The 21,167-nt window shown below is 34.5% G+C and overlaps 2 protein-coding genes across 2 annotated transcripts in view; one reads left to right on the top strand and one right to left on the bottom strand.

Annotated features, from left to right (window-relative positions):
* Positions 1-10,413, bottom strand: part of LOC129226299 (probable tubulin polyglutamylase ttll-15) — a 45,869-nt gene extending 35,456 nt beyond the window's left edge. Inside the window, exons 1-2 of the mRNA XM_054860902.1 lie at positions 10,317-10,413; positions 8,694-8,827 (exon numbers count right to left, since the gene is read on the bottom strand). Coding sequence (XP_054716877.1) covers positions 8,694-8,827; positions 10,317-10,413 — 231 coding nt within the window. The remainder of the gene's footprint in view (positions 1-8,693; positions 8,828-10,316) is intronic.
* On the top strand, positions 9,820-16,768 carry LOC129226147 (tubulin alpha chain). The gene is made up of 4 exons (XM_054860747.1): positions 9,820-9,931; positions 12,026-12,566; positions 13,938-14,465; positions 16,416-16,768. The coding sequence occupies exons 2-4, from the start codon at positions 12,039-12,041 to the stop codon at positions 16,713-16,715; spliced, it is 1,356 nt and encodes a 451-aa protein (XP_054716722.1). The 5' UTR covers positions 9,820-9,931; positions 12,026-12,038; the 3' UTR covers positions 16,716-16,768.
* Positions 16,769-21,167: the final 4,399 nt, after the last annotated feature.

Below are 21,167 nucleotides of genomic sequence, written 5' to 3'. Positions count from 1 at the left end.
CCTAAAATTGCTTTTTTAAGACTTCAATTTTGTCACATTTTCTTGAGAAGTCTTAACCCCCTAACGTCACCAAAGAAAGCATAAAACTGATTTTAATTTAGGAAAAAAAAAATGTGGAGAGAGCTCAAAGCCTCTTTTCTATAAGCGTTACCAAAAATTGCTTGAAATTCTGAATTTTGACTTTTGGAATTTTTCGGTACGGCTTTGAATTCCTTTTTTTTTACTTACACAAATACAAAAGTGACGACCAGCAACAGGTTTTGGGCCCAGCTAGACTGGTCCTAGTCAATTTACAATCCCCAGTGAAGATCAATGGCCCTCTTAAAACTGTCTACTCCTTTGCGCGTTACCACCTCTTCCGGTAAGCTGTTCCAAGGTTCCACTACCCTGCTAAAATAATAATTTTTCCTAATATCCATGTTAGCCTGAGATTTAAATAGCTTAAAACAATGACCCCTTGTCCTGTTTTCAGTGCTAAACTTCAGCCCCGTAACATCATTCGTTTTAATAAATTTAAACAGCTGAATCATGTCCCCTCGCTCTCTTCTTTGCGTTTCCCGAGGGACTCCCATTTGGTATGTCAAATCAGTGACAGGAACAGGGGACCCTCGGGGGGGTAATGGTCTCTTCTTTGCTTAAGACTGTACATTTTTAGCCTTCTAAGCCTGGAATCATAATCTAAGTGGGAAAGTCCACTTATTAGCCTTGTAGCCCGCCTTTGAACCCTTTCCAATACATTAATGTCTTTCTTAAGATAAGACGAAAACTGAACAGCATACTCCAAATGGGGTCTTACCAAACTTCTATATAAGGGCAGAAGAACTTCTTTAGATTTGTTTGAAATAGAACTATTGATAAACCCAAGCATCTTATTGATTTTGTTGCTAGCAATGCTGCACTGTTGACTAAACTTTAAATCCTGACTTATTAAGACCCCCAGATCAGTAACTTTGTCTGCCTGACTAATGACTGAACCTTGCAAATAATAACTTGTACACATATTTCCATGCCCTAAATGTAGCACTTGACATTTCCCAACATTAACAGCCATACCCCATTTATCAGCCCACTCTGTAATATGATCTAGACAAGTCTTGTTAGAACAAACTTAAAAGGACAACAAGTTTTGCTTGTTGAAACGGAAATTTGGTTGCAATGGAAGCAGGGCCGGATTTAGAAGTGTGGAGGCCCCGGGGCAACGAAGGAGTGGAGGCCCCGGGGCAACGAAGGAGTGGAGGCCCCTAATCAGGGTTCGAAAAGATCATCATATTTTCAAAAATATCCGATACTTTGATATACATCCGAATATTATGATATATATGTATACAAGCTTTCCGGACAGCGCCGCTGAACCTTCCCCAATATCTTCACGCATCCAAAAATAGCCTAAAATTGCTTTTTTAAGACTTCAATTTTGTCACATTTTCTTGAGAAGTCTTAACCCCCTAACGTCACCAAAGAAAGCATAAAACTGATTTTAATTTAGGAAAAAAAAAATGTGGAGAGAGCTCAAAGCCTCTTTTCTATAAGCGTTACCAAAAATTGCTTGAAATTCTGAATTTTGACTTTTGGAATTTTTCGGTACGGCTTTGAATTCCTTTTTTTTTACTTACACAAATACAAAAGTGACGACCAGCAACAGGTTTTGGGCCCAGCTAGACTGGTCCTAGTCAATTTACAATCCCCAGTGAAGATCAATGGCCCTCTTAAAACTGTCTACTCCTTTGCGCGTTACCACCTCTTCCGGTAAGCTGTTCCAAGGTTCCACTACCCTGCTAAAATAATAATTTTTCCTAATATCCATGTTAGCCTGAGATTTAAATAGCTTAAAGCAATGACCCCTTGTCCTGTTTTCAGTGCTAAACTTCAGCCCCGTAACATCATTCGTTTTAATAAATTTAAACAGCTGAATCATGTCCCCTCGCTCTCTTCTTTGCGTTTCCCGAGGGACTCCCATTTGGTATGTCAAATCAGTGACAGGAACAGGGGACCCTCGGGGGGGTAATGGTCTCTTCTTTGCTTAAGACTGTACATTTTTAGCCTTCTAAGCCTGGAATCATAATCTAAGTGGGAAAGTCCACTTATTAGCCTTGTAGCCCGCCTTTGAACCCTTTCCAATACATTAATGTCTTTCTTAAGATAAGACGAAAACTGAACAGCATACTCCAAATGGGGTCTTACCAAACTTCTATATAAGGGCAGAAGAACTTCTTTAGATTTGTTTGAAATAGAACTATTGATAAACCCAAGCATCTTATTGATTTTGTTGCTAGCAATGCTGCACTGTTGACTAAACTTTAAATCCTGACTTATTAAGACCCCCAGATCAGTAACTTTGTCTGCCTGACTAATGACTGAACCTTGCAAATAATAACTTGTACACATATTTCCATGCCCTAAATGTAGCACTTGACATTTCCCAACATTAACAGCCATACCCCATTTATCAGCCCACTCTGTAATATGATCTAGACAAGTCTTGTTAGAACAAACTTAAAAGGACAACAAGTTTTGCTTGTTGAAACGGAAATTTGGTTGCAATGGAAGCAGGGCCGGATTTAGAAGTGTGGAGGCCCCGGGGCAACGAAGGAGTGGAGGCCCCTAATCAGGGTTCGAAAAGATCATCATATTTTCAAAAATATCCGATACTTTGATATACATCCGAATATTATGATATATATGTATACAAGCTTTCCGGACAGCGCCGCTGAACCTTCCCCAATATCTTCACGCATCCAAAAATAGCCTAAAATTGCTTTTTTAAGACTTCAATTTTGTCACATTTTCTTGAGAAGTCTTAACCCCCTAACGTCACCAAAGAAAGCATAAAACTGATTTTAATTTAGGAAAAAAAAAAATGTGGAGAGAGCTCAAAGCCTCTTTTCTATAAGCGTTACCAAAAATTGCTTGAAATTCTGAATTTTGACTTTTGGAATTTTTCGGTACGGCTTTGAATTCCTTTTTTTTTACTTACACAAATACAAAAGTGACGACCAGCAACAGGTTTTGGGCCCAGCTAGACTGGTCCTAGTCAATTTACAATCCCCAGTGAAGATCAATGGCCCTCTTAAAACTGTCTACTCCTTTGCGCGTTACCACCTCTTCCGGTAAGCTGTTCCAAGGTTCCACTACCCTGCTAAAATAATAATTTTTCCTAATATCCATGTTAGCCTGAGATTTAAATAGCTTAAAACAATGACCCCTTGTCCTGTTTTCAGTGCTAAACTTCAGCCCCGTAACATCATTCGTTTTAATAAATTTAAACAGCTGAATCATGTCCCCTCGCTCTCTTCTTTGCGTTTCCCGAGGGACTCCCATTTGGTATGTCAAATCAGTGACAGGAACAGGGGACCCTCGGGGGGGTAATGGTCTCTTCTTTGCTTAAGACTGTACATTTTTAGCCTTCTAAGCCTGGAATCATAATCTAAGTGGGAAAGTCCACTTATTAGCCTTGTAGCCCGCCTTTGAACCCTTTCCAATACATTAATGTCTTTCTTAAGATAAGACGAAAACTGAACAGCATACTCCAAATGGGGTCTTACCAAACTTCTATATAAGGGCAGAAGAACTTCTTTAGATTTGTTTGAAATAGAACTATTGATAAACCCAAGCATCTTATTGATTTTGTTGCTAGCAATGCTGCACTGTTGACTAAACTTTAAATCCTGACTTATTAAGACCCCCAGATCAGTAACTTTGTCTGCCTGACTAATGACTGAACCTTGCAAATAATAACTTGTACACTTATTTCCATGCCCTAAATGTAGCACTTGACATTTCCTAACATTAACAGCCATACCCCATTTATCAGCCCACTCTGTAATATGATCTAGATCCTCTTGCAACTGATTTGCTTGTTCTTCATTTTCTACAGTCCCCATAACTTTGACATCATCAGCAAAACAATTCATGTTCCCAGAAATATTTTTGTGAAGATCGTTCATAAAGACAATGAACAAAGCAGGCCCTAACACTGATCCTTGAGGAACCCCGCAAGAAAAAATAGAAGGAAAATTTTTATTTTCTTCTTTATTAAAATTTTATTAAAATACTTTGACTCTATAATGTATTAACTATTTCCCATCAAAAGGGCGGTAAATTGAGGAACCGCCCCGGGCGGCAGAAAGCGTAGCTACGCCACTAGACATGTCACAGTAGGAAATTTCATTACAAAAAACAGAGCTGGCTTTTTTTATTGTCCTTTGACAATGGGTTAAATATTTATTTCAATTCTCGCTCAACAATAGGTTAAAATAAATATTAATCATTTGCGAGATATAACCATCCAATGTTTAAATTAATTACTTAACAAAAACGTCTCCGATTCGATAAATCGCGCTTCAAAACCATGCTTGCCACAATTTAATTACACACAAAAGAGTTGATCAAAATCGGTCCAGCCTTTTAAAAGCCTAATGGTGACAAAGGTCCGCACAGAAGATTTGTATATATTAAGATATCCGATATTTTCGACCCATGAAAGTTACGATATTTTGTAACAATATTATTGTGGAGGCCCCGGGGCAGTAGCCCCACCTGCCCTCCCTTAAATCCGGCCCTGAATGAAAGTCAGGCAATTTAATGGTTATAAAATCGAACTGAACATTTATTTTGTTAAAACAGATATTTTGTTGCTTTGAAAAAGTGAAAATATTTGAATTTTTGAAGGAGTGGACATAAATTTTCAATTCAAGTTCATGTGTTACATACTATGTATTACTTCAAATGTATAGGCCTCTCTTTCCACTTTGCGGCTTCACTCTAACACGTTTTTTAAAATTTATTCACCAGCTTTTTCTAATAATCTTGTTTTCAAGCAAGAAAATTCTTCTGAAGGGCTTTAGAACAGCCATTTGAGGGAGGGGGGAGAGAGAGTCGAGAATTGTTAGTTTTCAACTGTTAAAAACTTACTGGAGAGTATATCCTTGTAAAATTGCAAAGGGATAAATGCATTTGTAAACAGTGTCCTTGGGCTACATAATTTTCAAACAGTAAGCATTATTTTTTTAAAAAAACAGTGCTGAGGCGGGGTGAGGGATGCCATGTTTCTGCTTATTTTATCAACGAACAAATTGCTCGATTTTCATAGGTTAGTAGCAGGGTTGGCTTTTTGCCGGCAGAAACTGGTTTTTGCCCTGCCAGTGGCAGAAACTGGTTATAACCAGTTAAAAACCGGCAGAAACTGGTAGAAACTGGCAAAAACTAGAAAACGTTTTTAATAGCTCTAGTAATTACTTAATGACAGGCAATTAAGTAAAATAAAAAATATAACTCCATTTTGTCATTGCAAAAACTTAATATAATAGTTATTTAATAATTAGTGTAAAAATATGTTAAATAACAAGACTGACATTTCCAAAGCAAAGTAAAATTTATCATAGTTGAAATTGCTATGTGTTAGAAATTTTAGCCTTGTAATGTTGTAAGTAATAAATTTTTCAGTTTGTTGTTTATAATTATTTTGTTTGCATTTAATATAAAGTGTAATATATACATATATCAAATATTTAAATAAATACAAATTTGTTTTATTTCATTAAACTCTAAAATTCAAGAACTTCTCATTTTACACTTAATATAACTGAATGAAGCTATTCTCAAAGAGCTTAATCAAGCAGTTACTGATAATCATTTACTTGCCTATATGCTCCATTCAAAGTATTTGGGAGTAAATTTATCATGTAATCATAAAGAAAGTGCCCGCACTTTACTCACAAATATTAACCCTGATTATGTACCTTATACCAATGCTTTACAAAACAAATCGACCCCTTTTCCCAAAACCTATTTTTCCAATCACGTTGTAGCAACTACTCCAAATACCGCATGGTAGTCCAGTTTGAAAAAATGAGCTATAGATGAAAGTTATGTGAATCTTGCTTGTTCTTTGATGATAATGCCAGCTAGTTCTGCTGGGATTGAAAGAACCTTCTCAAATTTCTCCTTTGTGCACAACAAATTGGGAAATTGGTTAGGTTTAGAAACAGCGTCAAAACTTTTATTTTGTTACAGGCTGCTGCAGTGGGAAAACAATGCAAAATTTGATTTTGAATGGTGATAGTGTTGTAAATAAATTGTATTTGGGTTAATATTTAATTATTTTTCTTATACATTTTCTATTGTATGTCAGGAGTTGCATTTATGTCATTTTTTGAGTTTCTGCCATAAATGTGGCAGAAAGGGTTTTTGCCGTGCCGGTTTTAACCGGTTTCTACCAGTGGTTTTTACCGCCTCGGCAGAAACCTGCCAACCCTGGTTAGTAGTCATGTGCATGAATTGTATGTTAATTCACAAAAACAAAAATTACATTTAGAACATCTTATTTTCTCATCTTTTGTGTCACATATAGGGTAATAAGTGTGTAATACGGACAAAAAGATGTTGTTGCATGTTTACAGGACTCTAATTATGCAAAAATATAGTTGTATTGCTGAATACTTTTTTTTGTATTTCCCTAAATTAATTGAATTCAACTAGCATGATCGTTACTAGATTTTAGAATGCCCATAACTAAGCAAGTGTGATCATAACTGGTCAAACCAGTGTGTTCTAATTAGTTAAAATATGTACAGTCAGACCTTGATATCGGGTCACCCGCTTATAAGGTCACCCCGCATATAAGGTCACTTGTCTTTAAAATCCCGGCTCACTAAATAGGAATTCTATGTCATGTATTATCGGATATATGTTCAGGTCATAATAAATTAATTGCTTATAAGATCACTTTTGTCAGATTTCTTTGAATGATTTCAGTGCCTAACAGATTCACTTCCAAGAATGCATCGCGATATACGATCTTTAAAAAGTGAAGAGTCTTTTTCCTATTAATGTAGCAGGTAGTGCACAGAATACAGTAGCAAGTGAGCATTACGACAGTGATACAGTAGAAGACCGTTATAACGCCGACCTGTATAATGCAATTCTCTATAAACCACACTACTTTTCAGAAGTAAACAATAGGATTTGAAGTTTAAAAAATCCCTCCGTTTTGCTTTGCAAGCATGAAAATGGTTAGGCAACAGGGCTCAATACAGGCTAATTTTGCTACCGTTTTTCGGTACCTTCACAAAAATCTTATTTTGAAATAGGTACTTTCACAAAAATCAAGTAATAAAATCAGTAGCTTCACAAAAACATCGAAAATTTCACGAAAATCCGCATTTTAAAATATGAAATTTGTTTCTCTGTTTAAAACAAAATTTATTCATAAAATAAAATTCTAAGCAGGTTTATATGAACAATCGCTTAAATAGCAACCTTTTTGAGGTATTTTAACTCATTTTTAGCTGGTTTCTTGCCAAGGTGAATTTATGCAATATTATCGCAATCTTTTAACATGTTTTGGGGAATCATTTTTCTCATCATTTCCAATATTGTACACAATACATAGCCCATTAAGCTGAAATTACGATGGTATTTTTTGTACTTCTTAGGAGTTTAGCTCCCCCCCCCCCCTCCCCAAAAAAACGAAACCTGTTAAAAGTAATAGTAGATGACATTTACACTTTTCGAACTAAAATTTCACTTGTTCTACTTCTCTTTTACAAAAATTAGGATGCCTCTAAAAGTTCACAAAAACAATGCTGATAAAAAAAATTCACAAAAATGGAATGATGCATTCACAAAAATAGGTAGCGAGAAAAAAATCCTGTATTGGCCCCTGGGCAAATAAATTTTGAAAGTTTTTCATCATTCCATCTTATTTCAAAGCTTTTAAATTGAAAAATTGGAACTCTTAGTAAATAGAAAACACCAGATGGCTCTTGAAAATGCAGCTGTCATGCAAACCATGAAGCTAGAAGAAGTGCAGGATTTTGCTTGTGAAACATATTTGTGAATAACTAATTGTGATATTGGTGCTTTAATACTCATTGCAGATAAAACTCATTCTGAAGTGCTAATATATATACATATTCTGAATATTAGTCTCAAAACTTGTGAAATGATCTATATAATGCACAAACCTGTATAACGCAAAAGCTCTTGTCCCAAGGCGTGCCTTATAACGGTCTTCTACTGTACTAAAATATGAAGCAGTAATGCGGGCACTCAGCGTGTACATATTGCACTCTTTTACCGGTCATGAGAAGCTGAAGAAAATTTCAGAAAATAATCAGAAACCGTTTTGTTTAAATTAAAGAAAAAACACATTAGTCCTGTATTAATGACAATTTTAAGCAAGGTAAGTTGCACATCAGTTGTTTGCTTGGGGATATTTGAATGCGGCTTTACTCTAAATGAAAGCTTTAAAAAATATTATCAAAATTTCGTATTGATTCCAAAAATTTAAATTGGTTCAAATCAATTTAACTATAATAACCTAATTAACTGATAGTTTTGAACGTTATTAAATTTTGAAGTGATCTAATGAATTAAACATTTATTTATCAATGAATATATATGAATCGGCTACATGGTCAACCTGCTTACAAGGTCAGTTTTGTGAAGTCCCGAGGGGTGACCTTATATCTAGGTCTGACTGTATATATAAATAAATCATAGTGGAAAATTTCACAGTTATAAAAGTGAAATTTCAAAGTTCTAACACTGAGAATTAGATTTTTCCTATGAACTAGAACTACAACATGACAATAAACCAAAAATTTGAATTATAAAAAAAAACCACCTCAACTATGCTATTAACTATTCATTCACCCAAGTAAATGAAAACACTAACAAAAAAGAGTTTTTACCTCAACTCCATGAAACTTAACGATAGGAATATAATAATTCACTGCTTCTTTTGTAGCAGAATAACTGATGCATTGAATCTTTTCATTTCCTTTAAAATAGAATTTCATGTATCCAGTAAGAAACACAATGCTGACTGTTAATAATGCTGCATTTTTGTACTGTTTTAAGCACATAACAATACGAAGGAAACGCATTTGTGACATAACTTAAGACATTTTTTAAAATTCGATTTAAGAAGCTGACTTATATGTAACATGAAAAAAATATTTTATCGGTTCAGATTAAATTTCGCTTTATTCAGAGCCTGAAGTTCATATTTTCAAGAAATGAAAAAAAGAAAGCAATTGTGCGTTTTGGTCAAATTTACGAGCTTTAGGGTGGAGATATAAATGTAGTTGATGCAGCTATTACTCGGAAAAATAAAACAACTACCCATACATATCTGCAAAATTTGCCGAAAGGGCAATGGCCAAAAATCGTAAAACTTGTTTTCTGCTTGTTTTGTTTACAAATTTGAAAGATAGAGTATGGTTACAGACATTAAGCGGACACTGCTTAATTATAAAATTTCATTAAAAAAATTTTAATTAGAAGACCAGTTATTTAAAAAAAATGTAAATAACCTTAACGATAATTAACAAAACTTTGAAAAGTCCCTTGCGTAATTCAAAAATTTACGTCCAGTGTGTCCCCTTAAGTTAAGGAATCTAGAATCACAAAGGTTGCGTTCGACGAGCGCGACCGGTTAGTTAATCACGTGACAGATAATGATCACGTGCTCCAATCAACCAATCAACTTCTTAGAATGGTAACCGCCGCGGTAACCGGTTGATCATAGAACGCTGCGGTTAGTTACCGGTCACCTACCGGTAGACCGAGGAGGTTCGTCGAACGCAACCAAAAAGGTAAAACATCTTAGATACATGAATCGAAAAGATTTTTGAGTTTTGAATCAAAACATGGATCCAAAATTTCTCTCTCTGCATTTAAAATTACGTACTTCCATGCATTTTAGTTTTTTTATTAACACTCCTATGCAAAACTGAAGTGAAAAACAACCATAATACCATATTAGGAAATGAATTTTGTGGAGAACGTTGATTGGTCAAAGCTTTTTCATAAGCTCACGTAACGACAACTTGCGCCACTTTGGTTTTCGGAGCGAGAGGCATCACTGATCTCGTGCGACAACCGCAATAATTTATTCATTTTTCAACATTCCCTTGTGATCTTTAAGGTGAGATTTTATACTTTTAAAATGTTATGTTATGATATTTTGTCCATGCTGTATATTATTTTTTTGCCAAATTATTTAATATTCATTAATTAGGCAATAGTTACCGACCTGGCAATAGTAACCGGCTGTTACAATAGTTACCGACCACATCCAAGATTTATCGCCTTTTAATTAATAAAATAATAATGAAATTATGAGGAAATATATTAATGTGCTTTATTTGATTTAATTAGTCTGAAAATATTACTGTATTCCGCTAGCGTTGTAAGTTCATTAACCTGTCAATCATGTCATGTAATTTTATGCTCTGATTTAAAAGCCGCTTTGTGATAAGACCTCTGCTTGAAGAATTCATACTCATGTTACTGTAAAAACAATTCCTGACTTGGTAGAATAGTTGATAGAAAGTCATGTAATCGTTGAGGTATTCTTCTGAAGTTCACTTTGATGGCCGACCGGACGGCGTCTTTAAACCCGGCCATTGAAAGGGTGTGGTCAGTGGCGTAGCCGGGATAATATTTCAGGTGAGGATATGGTTACCTGTAGTCCTTTTCAGCTGTAAAATAATGTAAATGTTCTCTAGTTTTTGAAGTAAGACTCCCTCGCCTTTTATACGCCACTGGGTGTGGCCGTCAGTTGATTGTTCCGCTTGAAACATGACTTAAGTTGTTACTCTTTAAGTTGTCTATAATATCCTGTTTTCGTTATTATACAAAGGAAAGTTTTTTTTAATTTTAGTATCGGCATTAATTTTTTCTTAGTTTTTTTACTTTTCGAAATACAGGCGTCGACCTGATGATTTCTGAAAGTTCAGTTTTGAAGTACACAATCGGCTTCACTTCAGTGCACTTCCATTTAATTGTTATGGATGGTTGTTATCGTTTGGAAAGTTTTAAATTTTAATGCTCGCTCTTCTCCACTTTGTTTAAATATCATTTTGAAAAATGAGCTACTACTGCAATTCAGTCTACGGTTTGGGATTTTCCCATTATAGAGAAAGCTCAAATGTAAGTAAGGAAATCATTTTGTTTAACTAATTTCTTAAAACTTAAATATTGGATGACTTTCGGGGCGTTGCCCTCATGTCAAATCTTGTGCTATATTGTTCAGCAAGGTTAAACATATTGGCTCATCTATGTTAAAAAGTAATGCAAAATGATGCAACTTTGCAGGAATTGCGAAAAATTGCAGGTGTTGAACAATTAGGAAACAGAAGAGTGAGATAAATACTAATAAAAGTGCAAGAGAAATGTATACCTTTGAAGAATAAAAAAAATCCTTTTTGATAAGTTTGAAGAGATAAAATACAAATTGTTAGTTATCTGTTACATCTAATAGGTAAGATGGAAGTGTTCACTTCATTGTTGCAAAACAGGGTATAACTTCGATATACCCCCCTCCCCCCCCTCCAAAAAAAAAAGAAAAAAATTACGCTCCAAATCTGTCACTTCCTACGGACTTTTTAGGGTTGCTATTTCCATTTTTTGTTGTCAATTTAGGATTTTTCAGCTTTTAGGTTTTTGCTGTTGCCAAATTTAGTATTTTCTTGTATTTTGTACCATGAGTGAGAAAAAAGTTGCCAAATTTCCTATTTGGGAGCATATATCAAAGTAGTTCCCAAGATACAAATGAAACAAGATTTCTAGCTAACTTATGATCTTCTGTACCAAATATGGTAGCCTAGGTGTCCACAAATAAGGTCGTCCGCTGAGGAAGGAGAGGGTAACAAGTTTCCAGGTTACTGGCCGAAGCATTAGTTAATTGAAGTTTCCACAAGAGTTTGGGACCCCAAGAGAACTTGGAGATAAAGGAATATTAGAGTTTACGAGATTAGACTTTTTATGTTGAGGAAAAAGGGTCATAAATAATAGAACTAATGACATTATTTATGGATAGCCCCCGGCTGATCTCTTAAAATAGTCTTGCACTTGGGGATTGCAACATATTTTATTATCTAACCTTAACCCTCAGCATTATGGAATGTTCTTATTCTCCGCATCCCTTCTGCATATTATGTATCTGAATGAGCTTTTCTAAAAGTTTGCAATTGTTGTCTAACTCTGCTTCAACTAAATATCTATCATTTTATTTCAGAACAAAATCCAAAATGCGTGAATGTATCAGTGTCCATGTTGGCCAAGCCGGTGTACAAATAGGCAATGCCTGCTGGGAGCTGTATTGTCTGGAACACGGAATTCAGCCTGATGGTCAGATGCCCAGTGACAAGACAGTAGGGGGTGGTGATGATTCCTTCAACACATTCTTTAGTGAAACTGGAGCTGGCAAGCATGTTCCTCGTGCAGTATATGTAGACTTGGAGCCAACAGTGGTGGATGAAGTACGTACCGGTACGTACAGACAACTCTTCCATCCCGAACAACTCATCACTGGCAAAGAGGATGCTGCTAACAACTACGCTAGGGGTCATTACACCATTGGAAAAGAAATAGTGGATCTCGTTTTGGATCGTATTCGTAAGCTTGCTGATCAATGTACTGGTCTTCAAGGTTTCTTAATTTTCCACAGTTTTGGCGGAGGCACTGGATCTGGTTTTACCTCTTTGTTGATGGAAAGATTATCTGTAGATTATGGGAAAAAATCAAAGCTGGAATTTGCTATCTATCCTGCACCTCAGGTAATTTTTGTTTTGAAAATTATCTAATGCAATTATAATGTAAAATAGTTTTCAATTATATAATTTTGTAAATTCTTTTACAATGTTAGGGAAGTTGGATACCTTGACTATGGTGTATCTAGCCAACAGAATGGAATAGGTGTAAGATAATTTTATGCAAAATAAAAGGAAGGTAACTTGTGTGGGGGGGGGGGGGTCTCTACTTTTTTTTAAATATAAGACTTTAACTAAGTGGCTTTGCTCAGCATGTTTAATGTTATCATGCCTACTTTTCTTATGAGTTTTACAAATAACTCTTGCCATGCACAATCTTCCAAGAGTCCTAAACAATGTAACTTTGATTTAACGATTTCCTCAATTTAATGATAAGTTTTACTGGTTCAGATTTGACTGTATTGAATGTCTATGCTTGATTTAACGATAACTTTCTCCAGTCCCTTGACAATCGTCAAATCAACAGGGGTGATTGTGGTCCAGTATTTTACCGAATTTCCGGTATTTTCGGATGTATTTCCGGTATTTTCAGGAATTATGTTCTTTTTTCGTTATGCTTTTTTTTTATCTCCCAACCTCCACCATTTATTTTAAATTATATAATACTCATCAAATATACCTGCAAGAGCCTTAAGATGGACAAATGTCAAGATAATTTGTATAACACCAGCTCAAAAGTAACTTTGTAATCCATTAAAAATTTTATTAAATGTGCACGCAATATTTTGACTCGGAACTATTTAAAACTATGGCAAAGGTGCACTTAAGTAATAGGGGCCAAAGATTACTCCCCCCCCCCCCCCCCCCCCCCCGTCCTCGCTTTGAAACTTTCAGGTATTTTTGAACTCGCAATCGCCCCCTGAATCAAGTTTAATACTACTATTTCAACTTTTTCCCCCCGTATGAAAGGAAATGAATTCTTTATTTTTTGAGAATTTAATTGAAAATATAGATGTACTGTATGTCCCAATTGAAAGCTAGCAAATAATTTAAGCAGACGTCGAATTAAACTGAGAATTGTATGAATTGGTTTGTTTTCTAGAGTCGGAAAGTTAATTTTTAAAAGAAAATTCTGTTTCCAAATTGTTTTTTTTTTTTTGCTTTCGGGCAATTACGTTCATGGTCATTGAAAGGAGTCTATATACGTCAACTGTTGTAATTTAAACATATCAACTTAATTTTGCTTTTATCAGATGTGTTTTCAAATTAGAAATTATAGATATGGTAGTTCTGTGAATGAATCATATTTTAAAAAAGTTCTTGAAAAAGTGAAATCTTTTACATCTAAAGAGGTTGACGTTAGTTATTTCCCTATTATAGTCAACACAAAAAAAAGTTAAAATACATTTGGCTCATTGTTTTCCTTATCTCTTTCAGGTTTCTACTGCTGTGGTGGAGCCTTACAATTCAATTCTTACAACACACACTACTTTAGAGCATTCAGATTGTGCTTTTATGGTAGACAATGAAGCTATCTATGATATTTGTCGCAGAAATCTGGACATCGAGCGACCTACCTACACAAATCTCAACAGGCTCATCGGACAGATAGTTTCTTCAATCACTGCATCCCTCAGGTTCGACGGCGCATTGAATGTCGACTTGACGGAGTTCCAGACCAACTTGGTACCTTATCCCCGCATTCATTTCCCTCTTGTCACCTACGCTCCAGTTATCTCTGCAGAGAAGGCATACCACGAACAGCTGACGGTTTCCGAAATCACAAATGCTTGCTTCGAACCAGCGAATCAGATGGTGAAATGTGATCCACGACATGGAAAGTACATGGCCTGCTGCTTGTTGTACAGGGGTGATGTTGTCCCGAAAGATGTCAATGCTGCCATTGCTGCAATTAAAACAAAGAGAACCATCCAGTTTGTTGACTGGTGCCCAACAGGTTTCAAGGTTTGTTGCACTGAATTTTATTTATTGAATCGAGACTTGTACCGGGTTGGCAGAAAACCACATAGGCGACAACACTCCCAATTCTTGATGCATCTCTGATACTAGAATGAAATATCTCGGAAATTTTACTCGAAACAAAATTTCTCTAAAAGATTTACCAGAAATTAAAATCTTAAGAAAAAGATTTTTTGAATCTGAAAATATAGATATTAGTTTAATAAATACCTTTTTCTTGAAAGGTAAAATAAGAAAAAATTGCAGATTACTGCATGACATGTGTTTTGGGGTTACAACAAACCCCTTTTAACCAAGTTATTTCTTTTCAAACTGATGGGATGATTTGATTAAATCATAAACTAAGAAATTCTTAATACACATTCTTTATAATATCCCAAGTATTATTGTTTAACAAATACTGTTTGCCTTTCACGAGAAAAGCTCCCACCCTCTACTGCCATAGAAACGGACTTCATTCATTTTCTGTGAGGGTTAGCAAAAAGGGTTTTTTTTTTTTTGGCGTTGGTCGTGCAGGTTTTTGCAACATAAAGCTTCCATTTTGAAACTCCTTGTTATAGCAACACAGGTCCAGGCCAAGACGCTTCGGCGGGGGCTTGGCGCTTATCTCGTGACAGTCTGACAGTACTTTACTTTTGAAAAATTCTTTTTAACAGAAGATCACTAAAATTATTTAAATGTTAACAGTATGTTCTAGGCTTAACAAAAAAAGAAAAATGAAAAAATATTAAATGTATTTAGCTCCTTTTTTTAAACTCTGTAAAATATTCTACCACCTGAATTCGAACTTTTTTGCTAAGTTTAACTATTATACTATGAACCGACTGCAATGAATATTACTAAAGCAGACTGATAGCTTTAAATATCATCATATTTGATGTAACATTCAGTGTTCTTCATTTTTTAAATTCACAAAGAGAAAATGGCGAGCAATTAAATGATAACACAGGGATCGCGCTAAGGATTTCGAATCGTTCGCCAAATTTTTGAAGTGTTAGCCAAATTTCAAAAGTTTTAGTCAAAGACTAACTTTTACTCATTTTAAATGCATTTTTATCTGCAGAAATATTTAATCAGAAAGTGAAATATAACTTAATTTTTGACAATTTTTTGAGGATAAAGGCAGGGGTATATCCAGGAATTTTTGTTTGTTTTTAGGAATTTGGAGAGAAAAAAATGCAAATTAAGTAATTTTTCAAAGAAAAAAAATGGCTATAAACAACTTCAAGTGACATTTATCATTCTTCAATAAATTTGAGAATAGAAATAAAAGCTTTTAATGAAGTCAAGACTACATTCCTATCTTACTCTGTTGTTTCAGACATTGAAAACAATGAAACAAAAGTGCCATTCAACTAGGCATCCGCCACTGCGCACTCGATATCCAATCAGCGAGAGGCGCAAGTACAGTGACGCAAAGAGGCGAGAGGCAAACGTCTTCCTTCCTCCAATCCGATGCTAACGCGCATCTCAATATGCTTGGAGTATTCGGAGAATAAAAAAAACGCCAATAAATTTGCCAAATTCGAATTTTGTTCGCCAATTTTACGATTTTATCGTAATTGGCGAATGCTTAACGCGGTTCCTGTAACATCATACAATATGACAGACATCCCAGTTTTCATTCTAAAGGATGTGATAACCTGGCTGCCTGGTATATTGTATGCAGTTCTGGCTTTGATTTGGGGGGGGGGTTTACTAGATAACTTTTTCACTTTTTCTTTTTTCTAAACTGAACTTTAATTTCAAATGGTAATGCATAATACAGAAGTTACCCAAATGCTGGTGAACCAAGAATGTTTTATTGTTAATGGTAAAAAAATATTTGCTTATTAAACTGATTTCTTAATTGAATTATAGAGTTTAATCATTGGCTCCCCATTATTTAGTTTTTGTAAATTAAAAAGTCTGAAAATCTAAAATTTCTTGCTTTAGGTTGGAATCAACTATCAACCACCCACTGTTGTTCCTGGTGGAGATCTTGCCAAGGTCCAAAGAGCAGTTTGCATGTTGTCTAACACGACTGCAATTGCAGAAGCATGGGCTCGTCTCGATCATAAATTCGATCTGATGTATGCCAAGCGGGCTTTCGTTCACTGGTATGTAGGAGAGGGCATGGAAGAAGGAGAGTTCTCGGAAGCTAGAGAAGATTTAGCTGCCCTGGAGAAAGATTATGAAGAAGTTGGCATAGATTCTACAGAAGGTGCTGAAGACGAAGGAGATGAAGAATTCTAAATGTTTTGGTTCATTTCTGAAAACTTCGCAGAAATAAAAAGATGGAATCTTGATTTGTTTGTCTTTTTGTTCTGGAGTTCTCAGGTTTATTTAATGAAGCATTCAGTTTTACTTTTGCAGGAATGTACTACAGTGAAGCACAGTTTATGCGTTTTTTAAAGGACTATGAAAAAGCGTACAATAGGTATAGGTTAATGTGTATTAGATTCTAACGTAAAAACGTATGAAAGAGAAACTTATAAACGGTGTTTCACTGTTATGTTGTAATGTTCAGCAACAAATTTCAATAATTGTTAGCATGTTTTGTTGCTTTCTGACTATCATAAAGTAATTTTAGTTTAAAAGAGAACTGATGTTAAAGCTAAATTATGTTCTTCAACCTCAGACTACTTATTTAAATTTTACCCGAAATTGAACCTGTGAAATCTATTAATATAACTATTAAATATTAAGCTGCAGCTACTATATACAGAAAATTTAGTCCGGGTACAAGTCATAACCATCACTTAAAAGTTTTGAAACTGGCAATAAGTCCTTTGTTCTTTTTAAAAAAATTTAACATTATTTAGTTATCGGATTAATTAAATTAAGAAAAAAAGCACTAATATAAATAATATCCATCTTGAATAAAAAAATCATATGAAATTAGGAAAATTTTTAATTTTGTGTGATGAAATAATGTCTGGAACTCAAACCGGTACCTTTTGAACCTTATTACTCATGTAACTGAAGGGAGTTAGATATAAACAAATAATTAAGTATCCCAATACCAAAGTTTAGAATTTTGAACATGACTTTTGTCCACCTAGCTTGTACTAATCGAAACACTGTGTGGGTAAAAAATGATTTTGTACATGTGACTCGATAGTTTTAATGATAAAGGTTTCAGTTTTTCATATTTTTTATTAAAATTTTAAATGTTGCAAGAAACAATCTGAAATTCTGTAAGCTAAAATTTGCTAAAAGTATTGCCATTTGCAACAGATTGACGATTCTGTCCAAGATAATGCTCAAAATCTTCCATCTTTTATTTGCTTGTAGTAATTAAATATTGGTAGGTCTGACTGTATATTTCACACTAATTTAAAATTGACTTCATTGAAAAAGTAGGTTTATAAATTTCTCATGTACGTATGCTTATCAAGTTTTTATTGTTTTGGCGTTGTGAATCTATATTTTTGAAAATTGAAATGCAACTAGCTCAGTTACTAAATACAATTTATGCAACAATGACTAGTGATACACATGAAATAGTTTAATTATTTTGCTACTTTAAAATTTTTAAAAATATTTTGATTCCAATACATCACACAAAAATTTTTAAAGAGGCAAGAATTGACATGCAAACAGATTTGTTATCCCCCTCCCTCCCGAAAGATCCAATATGATACACGATTTTTCAATGGCTAAGAATACTGAAAAATTTTTTCAATTGCAAGATGATTTTTCTAAATAAAAGCTTTATACCCATGCAGCAACAATCCTTGATAAGCTCAATTTAAGAAATCTTCAGTTAGATGATAAAAATCCCTTTTGCTGCTAAATTTATTCTTTTAAAAGGCTCTAATTTTCATGTTTCATTGTCCGCAGCTACGTTGTATATTTGGAAAAGAGAATAAGTTGATTTGAATTTGGCATTGCTCCCGAAGAATATTATGAATGTTAAAAATGGGACATACCCAACATAATTATAGACTTCGTTAAACCATTTTTGTAACAAAATAAAATTTCGCAATTGATAGAAATCCTCTTTTATGCTAGGGGTTTCCAAACTTATATGTAACAAACGTCCTTTGTCTCATGTTGAAAGTTTTCTCATTGCATCCTAGTCTTTATTACATATGAGTGTATTGAAATCAAGGACACTTTGTGGCACCCCTTGCCTCTTCTTGTGGCCCCTATTGTGTTGTTTATAAATCACAACCATGGTTGCCACACTTCCGTCCAACGGACGGATTCCGTCTTTTCAAAAATTTCGGCCATTGGACTTTTTTTTTTTTCCATGTTCAAAATGATTTTTATAGATGAAACAAATCGTTACTTTTGAATCTCTCACTCTCAAAAAAGGTCTTATTCTGAGGACAAAAAACCGGCCCATCTGCTAAAGTTAAAAAGATAGGCTGTTTTTTTTCTCCAAAAAAATAAATAAGTCACTCAATCTGTTGATTTCAACCATTCTTATCTTAATCTGGAAAATTTTATTAAAAGCTTTTATCACAATGCATCTTATAGCCAAGAATCTCATACCTGATTTTTTTCTATTTTTTTTTAATTACTATTTTTTTTTGTATGAAATGTGAACTATTTATGTAACATGAACTATAAAATCTGAAGCTTTTTTTCTGCAGTAGCAAATAGTAAGTTTTTTTATTGTATTTTATTATTATTTTCTTTTTCTACTTTTACCTCCTAAAACTCTTAGACAATGATATGTTATTTTTTTATTTAGGTTTTAATTTTTAATTTATCTTACACAATTTGGTTTTACTGTATAGTTACAACATCAAAAATTAGCATTATATATATATATATGTCTAAAACATCAAACAAAGCGCCATGGGCGGATTTATGGGGGGTCAGAGGGGGGCAATGCCCCCCCAGTTTTGGGAGGACTTTATGTAGTAACAACACATCTTCCAAAAATTAAAAAAAAAAAAAAATCATTATTTTTTCGTTTTTGAATAGTTTAGAAGAGCATGCGTAGATTTATAGGGGGGGGGGGCAAAGGGGACAATGCTCCCCAGTTTTGGGAAGAGTTTATATAGTAACAACTTATCTTCCAAAATCTTACAACAAAAAAAAAAATCATGATTTTTTTGTTTTTTGAATAGGAAATTAAAGTTTATTTTTTCTTTTAAACTTAAAATAGCCGTTTCTTACAAAGATTGAACACTACTGTACAAGTGTATAATCTACTACTCAATTTCAGAGGCTGGAAAGTGCAAATTATTAATAGGTTCTAAAATCCCTGAAAAGAATTGGCGCAGTATAACCTACAAGGGCTCTTGAATGAAAAACCCAATCTAACCAACCAAACCTTGAAAATAATTAGACAAGTCTTTGAAACTCCTAAGCAAAGTGTGCTTCAATTTTATTTCTTATCAAGTGTATAAATTAAGAATTGTTCAAATGGGTAGTATATGTTACTCTCTTGATACCTATTCTCTAAATCTGTGCACCATTTCTTTTAAAGTATTAACTTGCATCACAAAGCACTTTTAAAGCGTATGTCTTTAAACAAAATTATTTGCCTATTATTTCCAATTAACCCTTATAAGACTTCAAAATGCAGAATTTTATATCCATTTTAGATAATTTCCTCCGGGGGAGTAACCCCCGGGCCCCTAAAACTGGAGATATTCTATATCCCACTTAAAAGGGAGCACTGCGTTACTCTCTTAATACCAGCCCCCTCTCTTTTAAGCTCAATTTAAAAAGGACAGCATGATTACACACAGTAATGAAAACGACACATAAAAAGTAAAGAATGGCCTTACGCATCGCAGAAAACAGACAAAAACATGGGAGGGGGGGGGGGGGGGGGGAATTAAAAATGTTGCTCCAAAAAAAAAAAAAATCCTGCCCCCCCAGGAACTCAGTCCTAAATCCGCCTATGCAAAGCGCTAACATTTTGGTGTCGCGAAATGGAGCCACGCGCTTTTCAGTCCTGGCAAATTTTTAGAGTGGCACCCATGATCACAACCAGTGTAAAATGCAATAGGCCCTCATTTTACATGGATTTGATATATTTGACACCTTTATTTAGTTTACAACAAATGAGTTAAGATTTTATACAAAAGCCAGAAGCGGCGGAGCAAATGGGAAAATTCTAACACCAGAGATTGCTGATGACTTGTAATGAGCTGTATTTTGATACGCTAAGAAGCGAGCTTAGGTCACTGAAAACAATTTTTTGTGATTTCTTCTGGAACCAAAGTCATTAGGCTCATGCAAATCAAAACTATTGAGTATATCGGACATCGATAATACAATCAAACACTTTCACATTGAAAGTTTTGAGACATTCCTTGACAGTGGCAAATGACAAAGTTGATTTGTTAGTGAAGGAAGATCCCGTTATGGAGACAACACTAATGTGACCAGACGTCCCGCTTTTTGTCTTACTGTCCCGCCAATGTGTCCTGCTTTGTCAAAAAAGTCCCGCTTTTTTTGTTTAAATTCCGTCACACAAGAAATATAACATACAATCTAGATTTTTTAAACGCTTTTCCGATTTTTTGCTGTCAGAAAACGTAAGAACACCATGAGGAACGCCAAAGGCAACAAGAATTTGCTTCTTAAAATTGCTTCTAACAGCAAGTACAACTCAAAATAATAATTTTGATTAATAAATTTGTTGTGTGATGCAATATTCTTTACATCAATACCATTAAATTATTTTCAACTTGAGTTCTTTATTGGTACATTTGAGTTATTTCTTGGCATTTTTCT

Source organism: Uloborus diversus, chromosome 7, assembly GCF_026930045.1.
Source record: "Uloborus diversus isolate 005 chromosome 7, Udiv.v.3.1, whole genome shotgun sequence".
Classification (NCBI taxonomy): domain Eukaryota; kingdom Metazoa; phylum Arthropoda; class Arachnida; order Araneae; family Uloboridae; genus Uloborus; species Uloborus diversus.
Note: the sequence above shows the minus strand (reverse complement) of the source record. Positions and strands in the feature narration are given on the sequence as shown.

Excerpts from the sequence above, each read along its gene's own strand:
- LOC129226147 (XM_054860747.1), top strand. The coding sequence starts at position 12,039 with ATGCGTGAATGTATCAGTGTCCATGTTGGCCAAGCCGGTGTACAAATA. Across the intron at positions 12,567-13,937 it reads CTATCTATCCTGCACCTCAG|GTTTCTACTGCTGTGGTGGA; the intron begins GTAATTTTTGTT and ends TATCTCTTTCAG. Across the intron at positions 14,466-16,415 it reads GGTGCCCAACAGGTTTCAAG|GTTGGAATCAACTATCAACC; the intron begins GTTTGTTGCACT and ends TTCTTGCTTTAG.